This window comes from Gigantopelta aegis, chromosome 3, assembly GCF_016097555.1.
Source record: "Gigantopelta aegis isolate Gae_Host chromosome 3, Gae_host_genome, whole genome shotgun sequence".
Lineage (NCBI taxonomy): Eukaryota > Metazoa > Mollusca > Gastropoda > Neomphalida > Peltospiridae > Gigantopelta > Gigantopelta aegis.
The window spans coordinates 57,035,712-57,050,585 of NC_054701.1; the positions used below are offsets into that span (position 1 = coordinate 57,035,712).

Here is a 14,874-nt window from a genome sequence, read left to right on the forward strand (position 1 = left end):
TGGAGTGTACGTACTCTGCTATCTGGTGGAGTGTAAATACACTGCCATCAGGTGGAGTTTACGTACTCTGCTATCTGGTGGAGTGTAAATACACTGCCATCAGGTGGAGTGTAAGTACTCTTCTATCTGGCGCAGTGTGAATACAGGTGGAGTGTACGTACTCTGCTATCTGGTGGAGTGTACGTACTCTGCTATCTGGTGGAGTGTACGTAACCTGCCATCAGGTGGAGTGTACGTACTCTGCTAATTGGTGGAGTGTACGTAACCTGCCATCAGGTGGAGTGTACGTATTCTGCTATCTGGTGGAGTGTACGTACTCTGCTATCTGGTGGAGTGTAAATACACTGCCATCAGGCGGAGTGTACGTACTCTGCTATCTGGTGCAGTGTAAATACACTGCAATCAGGTGGAGTGTACGTACTCTGCTATCTGGTGGAGTGTATGTACTCTGCCATCAGGCGGAGTGTACGTACTCTGCTATCTGGTGGAGTGTACGTACTCTGCTATCTGGTGGAGTGTACGTACTCTGCTATCTGGTGGAGTGTATGTACTCTGCCATCAGGCGGAGTGTACGTACTCTGCTATCTGGTGCAGTGTAAATACACTGCCATCAGGCGGAGTGTAAGTAAGTAATATAATCAAGCTGGCATTCGCGGTTTGGTCTGGTTAAAAATTACATTGATGATAACTCATTTTTGTGCGTTTATCCAATTGAGGTTTTAATAGAAAACATGTACTTTTTGTAAATGAAACAAAAAGCACATGTGGATCGAACACATATTAACAAACAAGTATAGATACTTAGCCATCGTACATTTTTGTCCCAACCGGTAAAAGCGGTCATATTATAAAATAAAATGGTGACAAGGCATTTCAGTCTGAATCAACTGGTGGGAGAACCAGACGACTTTTGATTAAATGTAATTATTTGAAGCCGACGAGAAACTATATTTGGCAATATAAATATTTTGGAATCTTTCAATTTCCACCCAGAATTAAAGTTTTTAAAACAATTTGATTTCTATAAAAAAATTATAAAATATACTTGTTCTATTGAACAGAATTAAAAAATATACTTACCCTGATATTTGTGTTGTATTCTATTGTACGTTTCCCACAGCTCTTTACACTGTGTTTTTACATAATTATACAATGTTTATCTTTAATGGAAATAATCATATTGATGTGCTTACCTTTGTTTGACATCTAATAGTTAATCTTTCTTTTTGTGCAGAGGTGTCCTCAAATATTCATTCATTCATTCATTCATTCATTCTGGTGGGAATGGTTAACATTCTGTGGTTCTACAAAATTGTGTAACGAACATAATTCAACTGAATTAGCCAATCAACGGCCATAGTCATATTCAACACTAATATATGCTGCAAATATACATTTGAACTGAACAGTTATTATCTTCAGTTATGAACAGACGACAAAATACCTAATACCCTAGGATCTAGTAGGAACAATTCGATTCAAAATGCATGTTTATACCATGTATGTGTGTTGAATATGGCTACGTTTCTTGATTGGCCATTCCTCTTCGAACTGCTTTCTTGAATAATTTGTACTTTTGGTCATGATGATACAATAGTCCGGATTGTAATTTCAGAAGGCGTAAAATGTATCAATAAAAATTAATCGTTTTGGGCATAAGTGTTGCCATTTTATTCATTAACTTCTGAAACATAACCATTGGTGTACTAATTCCGTTTAGCAATGTTGTAGAATCATAGAATGTCAATTATCTCATGGCATCTGAAGTCGCCTCATTCTTCCCCGGGTGATTTGAAATGAAATACCTGACGCAGTTAAACGTTTTGTAACATAACGCCTTTGCCGTCTGCCTAATAGGTTTGCTGTACATCTCCCAGCTGCAAGAAGGAATTCACTATACAGTCTTAAACAATGTACAAGTACTAAATCTGAAAGTACAGTCTGAAATCAGTCATAATGTGCAATGTATTGACAAATCATCGTGTAAGCCAGGTTATTTGTACGTACAGGGCAACGACCACGTCATGGAGTATAATAACATCTGGAACACCTGTCTTAACGCCAGCGACTGTGGCGCCCTCTATGCCGGAAGAGACTGGACGAATGTAATTATACAGTAAACTAGCTTTAGAAGTAGGAGAAACATAATTGTGTGTATCAATACCATTTTTCAATAAAAGTTGCAGTCGTTGTAGTAGTAGTAGTAGTAGTAGTAGTAGTAGTGATGGTGGTGGCGGTGGTGGTAGCAGTCGTGGTGTAGAAGTAGTAGTGGTGATGGCAGTGGTACTAATAGAAATAGTTGTGATAGTAGTAGTGGTCCACGATTATATTATAAACCTTTTTGCTCTAAACATACTGACATATCGGACAGAAAAGAATAACCAACGACTTTGATAATATACGATATGGCTATACTAACAAGAATGACGTCGCACGCACGCACGCACGCACGCACACACCAATTAGTTAACACAGCTTCTAAATATGGGCCTTTACAAAACATTTTACAACAGGAAATGAGAGCTGAACATTGCCGGAGCTAGTCTCACAAGTTGTGAAGTAGTCGGCATCGCTGCTAAGACCCACTATACCTGAAATCTATATAATTTAGAAAACTTGGTTTTTGCTTTCCGACACACCCAATATATTTTTTTCTCAAATGGCACTTTCCTTGGTAAGGCTGGAAAGCGACGTTGTGGTTGTGGTGGTGGTGTAAGCTGACCGTCATTAATTATGTAAAAACACTCAAATGAAGGAAAGAAGATAGGTGTTATTTAACGACCCACTTAGGAACGGATCGGGCTCAGTAGATAGAGCGCTTGTCCGATCGCAGGATCGAACCTTCTCGGTGGACCCATTCCCTCATTGCTTTTTGTGCCCCACCCCAGCCTGTGCCCCACGACTGGTATATCAAAGGCCGTTGTATGTTCTGTCTGTGGGAAAGTGCATATCAAAGATCCCTTGCTGCTAATAAAAAAAAGTATCGGGTTTCCTACGACGTCTACAAGTCAAATTGAACAAATGTATGACATCCAATATCCGATGATTAATTAACCAATGTACTCTAGTTGTGTCGTTAAACAAAACAAAACAGAATGATGCCACTCGACACGTTTTTATTTATGGTTATATGGTGTCCGACATGGCTAAGCACCACCCAAATAATGAGAGAGGAAACCCGCTGCCGCCACTCCATAGACAGGATAGTGCATACACGGCCTTTGTTGTTGTGGAGCTCTGGCTGGACAAGAAATAGGCCCTTCCATCGGGATCGATCTCACATCAAGCAAGCGCTTTACCACTGAGCTACGTTTCTGTCCCAGTAATTACTCTGATCAATGGTAATGAAATGGGGGTTTTTAAATTATTATTAGTGTATAGTACAAATTATTTGCTTTAAGCTTTACAGCTCATAAACATGCTAAACATTTGAATGGCTATTAGTGGTTGATGTTTAATAACCTGTAATGACTTGTTTCAGAGAGGTAATGTAATACGTTACAACCATATTCACCACACGTTACGTAACTGGCCTGGTTATCCAGCGAGGGGAGTCATGCTCGACGACCAATATTCCAGTGCCATCATCGAACACAACGTCTTCTACCACGTATGCAGATATTTCCGTACAACACATTATACTCGTACCCACTTTACTATCCAGTAATAGTTAACATGGCAAACATCTAACTCTGTTTGAGAAATTATTTGTCTCCAAATAAATTTTACTACTCATAACAGAAAATAAATATTTTTATAGATTGTTTGCATGACCTATAAATCCAAAACCATTCAAATAACAATTGGATGCCTCTACCCAATCGTTTCTGGATTAGGCCAGATATATTTTGTAAATGGTGCAAATATCATCACATTTCGACGTGTTAGACTTTGAAATTGAACACTTAAAATGAAAGGAATATTAAATGTTCTTCATATTGTTTAATCACCGCCAACGACATGTTTATTTAAGTTAACATTAAAGAAAAAGCACTCTCCACAGTCTTTGATACACGTCATATCATATCAACCTATTCAAATCTGTATACGCATTAAAGTCGAGCAGACCTCTGTACAAAAAAACATGGCTATATAACAACAACAAAACACGTGAGCAATGACAAATTGTATTACATAGTCCAGTACATTACACAGAATGAAGTTCATGTCAACATTGGCGGAGGTCGAGACAACATCGTCAGGTACAACGTCTTCTATAATGCGACGTCGTGGTCACTTCAAGTCGATGGTCGGGGACTTCCACACGGCAATAGTAATGGTGGCACGCTGGACACCCGTCTAAAGGTTAGTCAGAGAAGAAAAAAAAGTTTCTTTCTTGTACATCCGTTAGAAAAACACCGGGTGAAACTTTTGGCATCACACACTAGTACCACACGTGTGGAAGATCGAGTTAAAGACGTTTTACTGGATGCTCCACAGTTATGACTCCTATACGCCAAAGTCACGTCATCTAATGAATTGTTTCTCTCATTAGATACGTTTTAAAGCAATTGCATAATAAACAACGTGTATGTGTTAAAATTGCGTTTACACAAGTTGAATGACGTTTTATATAGTGTTTTATAAAACAGTAGCAATAATACTTCATTTAGTGTTTCCGTTAATGCGTTCTTAATTCATTTGTCTTCTTCGTATACGATTTCTACAATAATGTGTTGTCTGTTTTCACAGGCTGTACCATATACCAGTCAGTTATAGAAGGACCGGTATCCCAAGTTGGCTGCTATAGACCAATCCAATCGAAATGCCCCTGAAGGTACGTCACTGCATTGAGTATTCCCATCACAAGATATTATGTTTAAGTAGTAGAATCTACTCTTTGCATCCACCCTACCCCATGTTTAGCCGCCTATCCCAAACTGTTTTCTACTAAATGCACTCTTTTATGCCAAATCCATGCCCCCGTTCATGTTCATCCGCCTATCCCTAAATGTTTCCACTTAGTAGAATCTACTCTTTATTCTATACGATCACCCACACCACCCACACCCCTGCTAGGGGAGGGAGGGCATTTGCTCTCCCCCTCCTGAATTTAGACCTGCCTTTTTGTTTTTACTTATATTCGCCAATTAAAATGCATATTAATGCAAGATGTCAACAAATAAACATATACAGATTTAGAACGCTGACATTTAGTACAAATTATTCACTCGTTGCATATACATGTATAACCTTAGTCCTGCATTTCTTCGGAATGGAATAATCTGGCCACAGATAGGAACCTGGAAGACAGAACCGACCGCCAATGTAAACACATTTTCTGGCTGGTCGGTGCCTTCCTGGTAACAGGGATGGTCGATGCCCTTAGGGTATCCCAGAGTGGCGAGAAGCAAGGTCCTCCATATGCCCTCTAACCTGCCCCCCCCCCCACCCCACCCCCCACGTAACTACGACGTGAGCAATTAACTCCCAGTGGGTAACGAAAGATTTCACTAGATCGTACAGTTTGAAACAACTATTTACATATTTAACGTATTTAACTGTTATACAACATGAAAAATGCATTTAAAAGTGTTGCTTCGCGACCTCGATCTCAGTCGGTCAGCCCCATCTGTTCACCTACTTTTGTCATACCTGAGTATGTCTGATCATGCCTATAATTTAATATTATGCCTTCCCCCCCACCCCCCACCCCCCACTCCCCGAAAAACTTCCTGCGGACACAAATTGGGGGTGGGGAGGCGCAAAAATATTAGTGGCCTAGGAGCACCAAATACTCAAATACGTCACTGTGTGTAGATTTTGTACTTGTCACTAACATATAAATTTAATGTTATGAGTAAATTAGAAAAGAATTAAACTAAAGGCATTAGTATCAGATTTACAAAAATATTTGATTGTCAAAAATGTACAGTTAAAACTAAGCACAGCTGTCCTCTTGTCCTATTCTCACATAAATGTTTTGTAGGAATTTAATCCACAACCTACAATTTATATAATCAATTATATAAGAAGTATGCAATTTGCTCTGGTTAAAACAGCTTTGTCTTTATTTTTTCATTAATGGTGTGTGTGTGTGTGTGTGTGTGTGTGGTCGAGAGAGAGAGAGAGAGAGAGAGAGAGAGAGAGAGAGAGAGAGAGAGAGAGAGAGAGAGAGAGAGAGGGAGATGTTTTTTTAAAATATAAGTATAGTAAATACAGAATAATTATTCATTTTAGGAAACCAGATGTACGATAATGTATATTACAACGATAAAGGTACATTGATCAATCATATCTATCAGCGCACATATTTCGATCTACACGATAATTTCAAGGTAATAATTAGACAATTTCATAGGCGTTGGAAACGGGGGCCAGGGGGGCACTGGTGTCCACTCTGAAACTGGGGGAGCCACAATATGCACAATATGAACTCAATTTTAATAAGTGCGCCCTCCCCCCCCCCCCCCCCCCCCCCAGTAGCTGCCATCTTCTGACGCCTATGAATTTTAAAACTAACTTTTGTTTCAAAATGTAATACTGTTTTTTCTTTTAAAATATCTTTTAAAACGTTGTTTCTAATGGCCCGATCACACTGGCCCGAATGCCATTCCGTTTGTTTTCTGAATAGGAATTTGGGTGTTCGGGGAGCGAACGGATCATATTCGGGAAGCATTCGGTGTGTTCAAGGAGCATACTGGCTGTTCGGCTCCGTACGGATGCATACGGAACGGCATTCGGTAGCTCCAAAATTTTTGTTGTGCATGTTCAAAATAATTTTCATCGACCATCCGAATGTGGCGTCCATGTGTATTCGGGAAGTATTCGGGAAGCATTCCAGGAAAACGTTCGGGAAGCATGATGATGATGATGATATCTAATTTAACGTGCCCATATACCACTCGGGTTTCGAACACGCCCATCCCAAGTCCGACCTTCGATAAGATCGGTGGCCTGACTCGGGATGGGGGGGGGGGGGGGGGGGGGAGGGAGAGAGATGAAAATGGGCAGAATTTTGAAAATAGCAATTAGTAAAAAAGTTAATATAATAAATAAAAATAAATAAAAAGGTTACAAGCCAAAAATAAAAAAGAATTGACTGCTCGGCCGAATATTTATATAATTTGGAGCATTTTAGAAGGACAGTCCAAAATTAAATAAGAGAAAGAAGAGAGGATCGGACTATTTAATAATATTTAAAAAAAAAGAAGTAATTTCGACATAAAATTTTGAACGCAGATCTAAAAGTTTAAAGTCCGATCGATATGTCCACGCGAGTGGCCTCGTTAAGGCCGTTTGGGTGCACAGCTTAAAGGGACGAGATAGGTTGCATCCCGTCAAGAAAACCCCTAGATTGACAGTCGATAGACGTTGAAGGTGTAGTGCTGTGCTGAAATACAGACCTTGAGAAGCCGGATTCTTCTGAACGAGAGAGAGTATCAGACTAGGGTATAGTCCAGTCGTCATGGGTTGGTATAGTGGTGCGGACGGGCCCGACTCCGGAGGATACGAGATGGTATCACTATAAAGCAAGGTAAAGTCTAGAAAAAGAGTAGTAGGGGCCGACCCAGCTTCCTATTTCTTCTTAGAGTGGGGCGGTCAATCTTCCAGTACTACTAGGACAGGCTCGGACATGTAGAGACAAAACGCGAACAACCGTGGCGTTCTGCAGAATGGCCGTCATACAAGTCACGAAAAAACCCAGTCAACAGTCAGACGGAGAAATGACGTGGAGGCAAGGAATCTCGCTAAAAAAGAATCCAACCTGGTGGTGCAGGCTGTCGAAATGAGAAGTGTTCCAGCGTTCAATCAGTTCCAATGGCCGCATACATCCCAGTAGAAAACTTCATTTCGCTGACAAAAACAACGAAATGAGGGACCCCCAAGTCGAGCACACGAAAGCACGCGCAGTGTGCACAAGCGAAACAAACACGTCTTACCGCGTGGAGCTCCAGACTGGGAAGCATGCGTCTAGTTCTTGGTGCATTCGGAATGAAAATTTGGAGGTGCTGGGTTCCGTATACTTTCCGAACACCCCGAATGGACCTAGAACATGACGAATGCTTTCCGAACGTTTTCAGTATCCTTTCCGGATTTTTTTTCATTTATGCCGTCGAATGTATAACGAATAGCCAGAACCCTTCCAGTATTCTTTCAGAACATTTTCCGAACTGCTCGTACACTTCCAGAATGCACAGTATGTTCCGTATGCTTTCCGAACACCCCGAATGGACATAGAACATGACGAACCCTTTCCGAACCCTTTCCGAACCCTTGCGGGAAAGCATGCAGAAAGAGTTCGGTCCATTCTAGGTCGATTCGCCGTGTTCTGAAAGCATTCGGAAAGCATACGGAAAGCGTTCGGAAAGGAAACCTTTCGAAGTCAACATGCGGGAAGTATTCGGTCTATTCTGAAAGCATTCTGAAACCATACTGAAAATATTCGGAAAACAAACGGAAAGCATTCGGTGATACATTGGGAAAAACACATTCGGAGGGACATTCGGCCAGTTTAAAAAATCACACCACTTTCATATACGGAAAACAAACGGAAGCTCATTCGGGCCAGTGTGATCGCCCCATAAGATTTTAATCATGTTTCTCAAGTTGGTGGTCAATGTATATTATCACGAATGTCAAGAATTTTGTAAACAATTCCTACTAAACAGAGCAAAAACTTATAAAATCATGTTTGAGCTTGTTTATAAGCTCAAAACTCTAACAACAATAATAGACAATTTCATGAGTGCATTAACAGTGCTTGGCTTGGATCAAGAATTTATACTGCCACAATGTCATTTAAAGTAAAGTTCATTTAAAAATATATTTTATAGTAGAACTCAAACTCATAGGCGTACGTGCTCCCAGTTTTTGTAGAGGGGCTTGTGCTCGAATTAAACGAAAATGCCCGAATCTGCACATGTATTCATATTAGCATTACTGCCAAACAGCTATACATGGTTGCAAACGAATCACTACACATTTTTTCATAGATTACAACTAATTTTGAGGGTAGAATGATGGAAATACATGGTGAAAAGGTATCAGGTCTTCTTCACCCTGCACCTGTCATGAACGCTTATGTTCAAACTATTTGTGTGTGTGTGTGTGTGTGTGTGTGTGTGTGTGTGTGTGTGTGTGTGTGTGTGTGTGTGTGTTGTGTGTGTATGTGTGTGTGTGTGTATTCTAGAACAGTGTCTATCACAGTCATTTCACTATATTCTGTACTGTACTATACTATACTGTACTGCACAATACTGTACTGCATTGCACTGTACTGTAATATAATGTAATGTACATACTGTACTGTACTGTTTTGAACTGTACTGTACTGTAATGTACGCACTGCACTGTACTATAATTATATGTAATTGTAATTGAAAAATAATGTGTAAAAACATAGAAACTATGTTTCTTTTCAGTCACGATCACCAACTGACTTCTGGTTCCCAAAGAATGCCAACTTCCGTCTGCGGTGTCTGGCAGCCAATTGGGCCAACAGTGAGAATGTTTCTCAACCAATCAGTGTGGACAGAGTTGGGCCGCGACACAAAACCGGACCATATTACTTACATTTAGGTGAGTGACAATGATCAGTCGGTAAATATATTTCTTACACACCCGTTGGTGAGAATACCATGCGTCATTTTTTATAACGCATAGTTGTTAACACACGTACGTGTGTTAACAATTTCAAGACATACGACTGACTGCTCTAGGCGATGACCAGGTCACCAATGCTATAAGTCCAATAAAAAACCAACGCGATGGAAATCGATTACACTATGACGTGTAGTTAACCTGGCAACCATGTGTCTGTGACGCGTACGTCAGCTACAAGTGCAACGACTGTAAATAACTTTTAGTAAAAAAAGATGTTAAAATTTGCTTAAAACCTGGTTTTTGAGAATATGTAAGAAATAGAATAATGCATTCGTATCCGTTAGATACCATTTATCTCACAACTCGTTGTTTAGAAACATATCAAACTCAATTTCGCTTGTTAGATACATTTTAAAACAACTCGTTATGAGATGAATGGTATCTAACGGACACTCATATATTATTCTCTATATACATGTATATATACTAAAAGGAAAAAGTTCTTGTGACACACAAAAGACAAAGATAATTGATGATAAGTTTTTACTGCCGTGTATGAAACGTTATAACATGGAAAGAGAAATGTCCGAAGGTATGGAAACGAGCAACAGTCCATGAAAAGGGCGCACCTGCCATATGCAAATGAGCCACATCACTAGAGGGGGTCCAGAGCGAAGTTCACACAGCCAGTAGCGAGTGTGTTCACCTTGAGCATTGATACAGGCCTGGCACCGTCGTCTTATTGAGGACACTAAACGCTGGAGAAAGGGATGGTACGGGCTGTGAGGTTTACTGGCTGGAACCTGTTTCGCAGATGCATGGTTCGGATCCATGTGTCTTGCTAAGGAGTTGTCACGGGTGGTCGGCCTCTACGGGGACGGTCCCTGACCTGGTTGTTTTGTTGATATTGTTGCCATAAGTGCCATATGGTGTTTCTGTGGACGTTGAATTGACATGCAACGTCACGCTGCGAGGTCTCAGATTCAAGCATCCCTTTGATTCGCCATCTGTCATTTTCATCGAGGCGTGGCATGACGAAATTGCATCAAACAATTCACTAATGGTGTTTTTCTGACTTCTGGACTTACGAAGGCTGCACAGAGTGGCAATGATTTGCGGCTGAATGTCTGGCCTATTGTGACGAACACTGGACAGCATTTCTCCCGAATAGTCCATGTTTCTTGCACAAAGCATGCAATCGCTGCAACAACTGCTTGGTTGCATTACTTTGAGCTGTTTCATGCACATTTTCTCTGGTTTACATCCATAAATTCATTCACAAATTTATTACTCCAAACAATCCATGTCACAATAACTTTTGCTTTTGAGTATATTATAACACTTGATATTTCAAGCAAATTATGTGAATTAGTATGTGTTATCAGATATATATAACATACGATACGATACGATACAATACACGATACAAGACTAGACTAGATTAGGTGAGTAGATTTGTTTTCAGGTGAGTAGATTAAGTTTTTTCCCATCTGATATTCCAGGCGAGTCAGTCGATATTTGTGTGTGCGCGCGCGCGCGCGCTGTGATAGTGTGTGTGTGTGTGTGTGTGTGTGTGTGTGTGTGCGTGTGTCTGTGTGTGTGTGTGTGTGTGTGTGTGTGTGTGTAATAACGTTTTGTTCTGTTCTGTGTGTAAGTACATGTATATGAGTACATCTAATATCTGGTGAAACAGTAGATAACAAGCCATGTTTTAATACTGACAGGTCAGAGTATCACCCACCATCTGTCACCTCAACCAGATCCTTGTGCAGGCACTGCAGACCCAGCTATAAAGATAGCGAAATCACCACCTGTCTGATGGGACCTAGTGCATCGTCATACACAGTAAAAGTCGTTTGAATACTGTCAAAATACGATAGATGTTTCAAGTGTTCTGTAATAAAGTTTTATGAAAACAATTCATAACTGAATTGCAATTGAATCGTTTGTCTTCTGGTGTCCTGTGTGGTTGTACAGCAGTAGTCCATATTACTTCTGATCGGTCTCGCTATATCAGGCCGCTATACCCACTCTGGGCTGAAGCTGGTACCAGAAAGCGAACCCAGAACCTACCAACCTTAAGACTGATGGTTTAACCTCTACACAACCGAGACCGATAAATCGTCGGCTGACGTCAGTGTTAAACAGACTATTCAGTCTTAAAAGCCGTTAAACAATTAATTATTATATACCACAAAACCAGGCGAACCCTCCCCTCCATAACACTTTTGGCGCGCATTTTGAATACCATCAGAACACATTTTATAAACCGCTAACCACCATACCGGTGTTATGTAAATGTTGAACCCACCTCCCTCCATTCATACTTTACTGAAATAACATTCGGATAAGAAATTATCATTTAACTATATTTACATGTATATTTTGTCCCCCGTACATTAATAGGGCTGTTCAACAGTTATATATCTGTTTAGGGAAAGGAGGTACATGGGTATGTATTGGTTATTTATTCTATAACAGATGGGTTTTTTTTTCAAATTTAGTATTTATTAAAAAAAAATAAGAAGAAACAAATAAAAAAGACATGCAGAGAATCCAATAATGTTGGTCACATATATATATATATATATATATATATATATATATATATATATATATATATATATATATATTGGAGAGGAGGGAGGAGGGGTTGAATAGCTAACGTAAATTTAGAGGGGGAATCGTCATACGTTAAAGGACTCCAAAATACTAAAGTCAACTAATAGTATTTTAATATTCTGTTTTTTCAACGAGATTCACTTTGACACAACCATTTTACAATGGTTGTGCGGCTATTAAACCATTTGCCACCCATATTTTTTAATATAGGCGGCCCCAAAACCCGTTGTAGTTTTTGAAAATAGAATTTAAATGTCCTTGACAGGTGGACGGGATAACTTTGCATTTTTGTGTATTCTGTAATATATATTGTTTCACCAAAAATAGGGGGCCCGGGCCTCTTGGGCCCTCGCTAGAATCCGCGCCTGGCCACCCGTGGACTGTTCCACCAGATCCTTGGCCACCTTCTTGTTTTCAGTGGAATACTCTACATCCATCTGGATACTAAAACCATCGCTCTACAACATGTAAACTCGCGTGTACATTTCTCTCTTAGTATGTTATTAGTATGTTTATTATACATGAAATACATGTGGTCTAGTAATAGCATATTTTAACATGGCAGTTTGTATTCGTTCAATCATCGCTGTAATCATGACGCTCAGTTTCAAAAGCTAATCATCAGCTGAGAAGATATTACATCCCCTCATCCTCGGGTATATGGGACAGAACTATCCCATGAAAGAAAGCGATGTAGTTGGTAATATGACGTCATATTAAAGCGAGATGGTGGTGCGAGGTCATCAGACAACAATTTTAAAACCATATTTTATTATCGAAACCTTCATTATAAAAACTATCTTGTTAATTTATAGTGTGTGTTTCATGTGTTAAATTGCACATGAAACAAACACGGCAAATAAAACGATTATGTAGTTTATTTATGATAAAATGGTCAAAAAAAAAAAATCCTTTTTCTGCCATCTTTGTCTATTCGTGTAGCGAGAAAGACTCCATCATATGCGATCGTGTGGGATAGAAAAAGTACACTCTTTGTGGTGAAAATATCAACCTTGGGATTCGGCAAGCCTCGTCCGAGGTCGAAATTATCACAAAGGGTGTACTGTTTCTGTCCCACATGACCGCATATGATGAGTCTTATAGTCACCAACTCAATGATGTCTTTCATTTACTGGAATATTAGAGGTCTTTCAAAACATTTGGTAGACAGCAATAAGCTTTCACATATTTTAAGTGATCTGGTTGTGTCGGAATTTTGGCTTTAATGAAACATGGTTAACTGAAAAGAGCATAAAGTTAAAACGTCTGAAATATTCAATATAAGCATTTGTCATAATGCAAGAGGAAGTAGGTGTGGTAATGTAATGGATGCACCATGTGATAGACAAGGTGTATCGTTATTTTACAAACTTATCTAAATTACGTCGAACAGTTAATAGAGTTAATATAGTTAATACAAATATATAATGGAGATTCTATATGTAACTGAAACTAGACCGGCAGATATTATTTCAGAAAAACAAATTAAAATTGGTATGTAATTAGAATTTTTGGCTAAACAGGAAACACATCCCTTTGAAAAATAAACTAGATTTGCATTTTGTTTTTTCAAACAAAAGGTGGCATAATCGGTAGAGATTTTTAATATAAAAGGCATTGGGAATTATAAGCACTGTTTTGTTCCCAATATTACAATTTAAAAATAAATAAAACTGTAGCCTAATTATTCACAAAATTGGGGACAGCGAAACCTAAGTTAAAACTGATAATAAGTTAATAACGCATAAATTCTTACTGATTATTTTGAACTTGTTGATTTGGTAATAAGTCATTAATCTTACTCTTTTAGATAAAGCAACATTTTATTAATAGGTGCCGAAAGTGCAAATCAAAATGGCCGACACAGCGGTAATCATGAAACAGGGTTTTTTGTCTTTCAATAACTCGGGTCCCTTTTAGCAGTAACTATATATATACTACTCAAAAGAATTTAAGGGTCAGACGATATTTTCGACATTATTTTCTGAATGTCAATTATATTAGCTAGACCATGATGTCACGCATGGTATTGTTCCATTTTGACGAAAATGGGTCTAAGCAACCCATAAATGAATTAAAATCCACTGTCATTGACACTGTCGACTAGTTCTAATGGCGAAAACATGCTTACATTTGCACGTAAATTAGGGCGAAAGCGAAAGGTCTGCTAAGTGCCCATAACTTGCTTTTTCACAAAGCGCTTCATTTGCACGCTTTGCATGTGTATTCCATGTTCCCAATGCTGAATTTCCGTATAATTGGAGCTTGCGTTCGTGTACGGTGCACACTCCAAATTCGACAATGGTACGACGTCAACTGACTATCGAAGATCGAGGAAGGGCTATTACTTGGCTTCAGGATGGCAATATGCAAAGAAATGTTGCTCTGAGACTTGGTGTCAGTCAGAGTTTCGTTGGCCGACTGTGGCAACGGTACCAAGCAACGAATTCTGTTCGAAATCGTCCACGTTCGGGAAGACCCCGAAGCACTACAAATAGAGAGGACCGCTACATCACCAATATGGCTCTACGTCAACGCACAACCACTGCACGCCGATTACGTGACAATCTGCGGACTGCGACTGGAACTCGAGTGTCTGATCAAACCATACACAATCGTCTGAGAGCCAATAATCTACGCTGCCGTCGCCAGGCTGTTCGACCACCACTCCTACCACGTCACAGAACGGCCAGACGTCACTGGTGC

At 39.6% G+C, this 14,874-nt stretch overlaps 1 protein-coding gene across 2 annotated transcripts; it reads left to right on the plus strand.

Annotated features, from left to right (window-relative positions):
- The first annotated feature begins 1,999 nt into the window (after window positions 1–1,999).
- Window positions 2,000–11,465, plus strand: LOC121392345. 2 transcript variants are annotated; one of them, XR_005960483.1, is made up of 7 exons: window positions 2,000–2,105; window positions 3,482–3,610; window positions 4,156–4,305; window positions 4,693–4,777; window positions 6,181–6,278; window positions 9,366–9,522; window positions 11,271–11,465. XR_005960483.1 is itself a non-coding variant. In XM_041523591.1 (5 exons), exons 3-5 carry the CDS (start codon window positions 6,189–6,191, stop codon window positions 11,363–11,365), a joined length of 342 nt encoding a protein of 113 aa, XP_041379525.1. In that variant the 5' UTR covers window positions 4,144–4,305; window positions 4,693–4,777; window positions 6,181–6,188; the 3' UTR covers window positions 11,366–11,465. The 2 variants fall into 2 exon arrangements, 1 of the variants encoding a protein (XP_041379525.1); XM_041523591.1 differs by lacking the exons at window positions 2,000–2,105; window positions 3,482–3,610 and having other exon boundaries at window positions 4,144–4,305.
- Window positions 11,466–14,874: the final 3,409 nt, after the last annotated feature.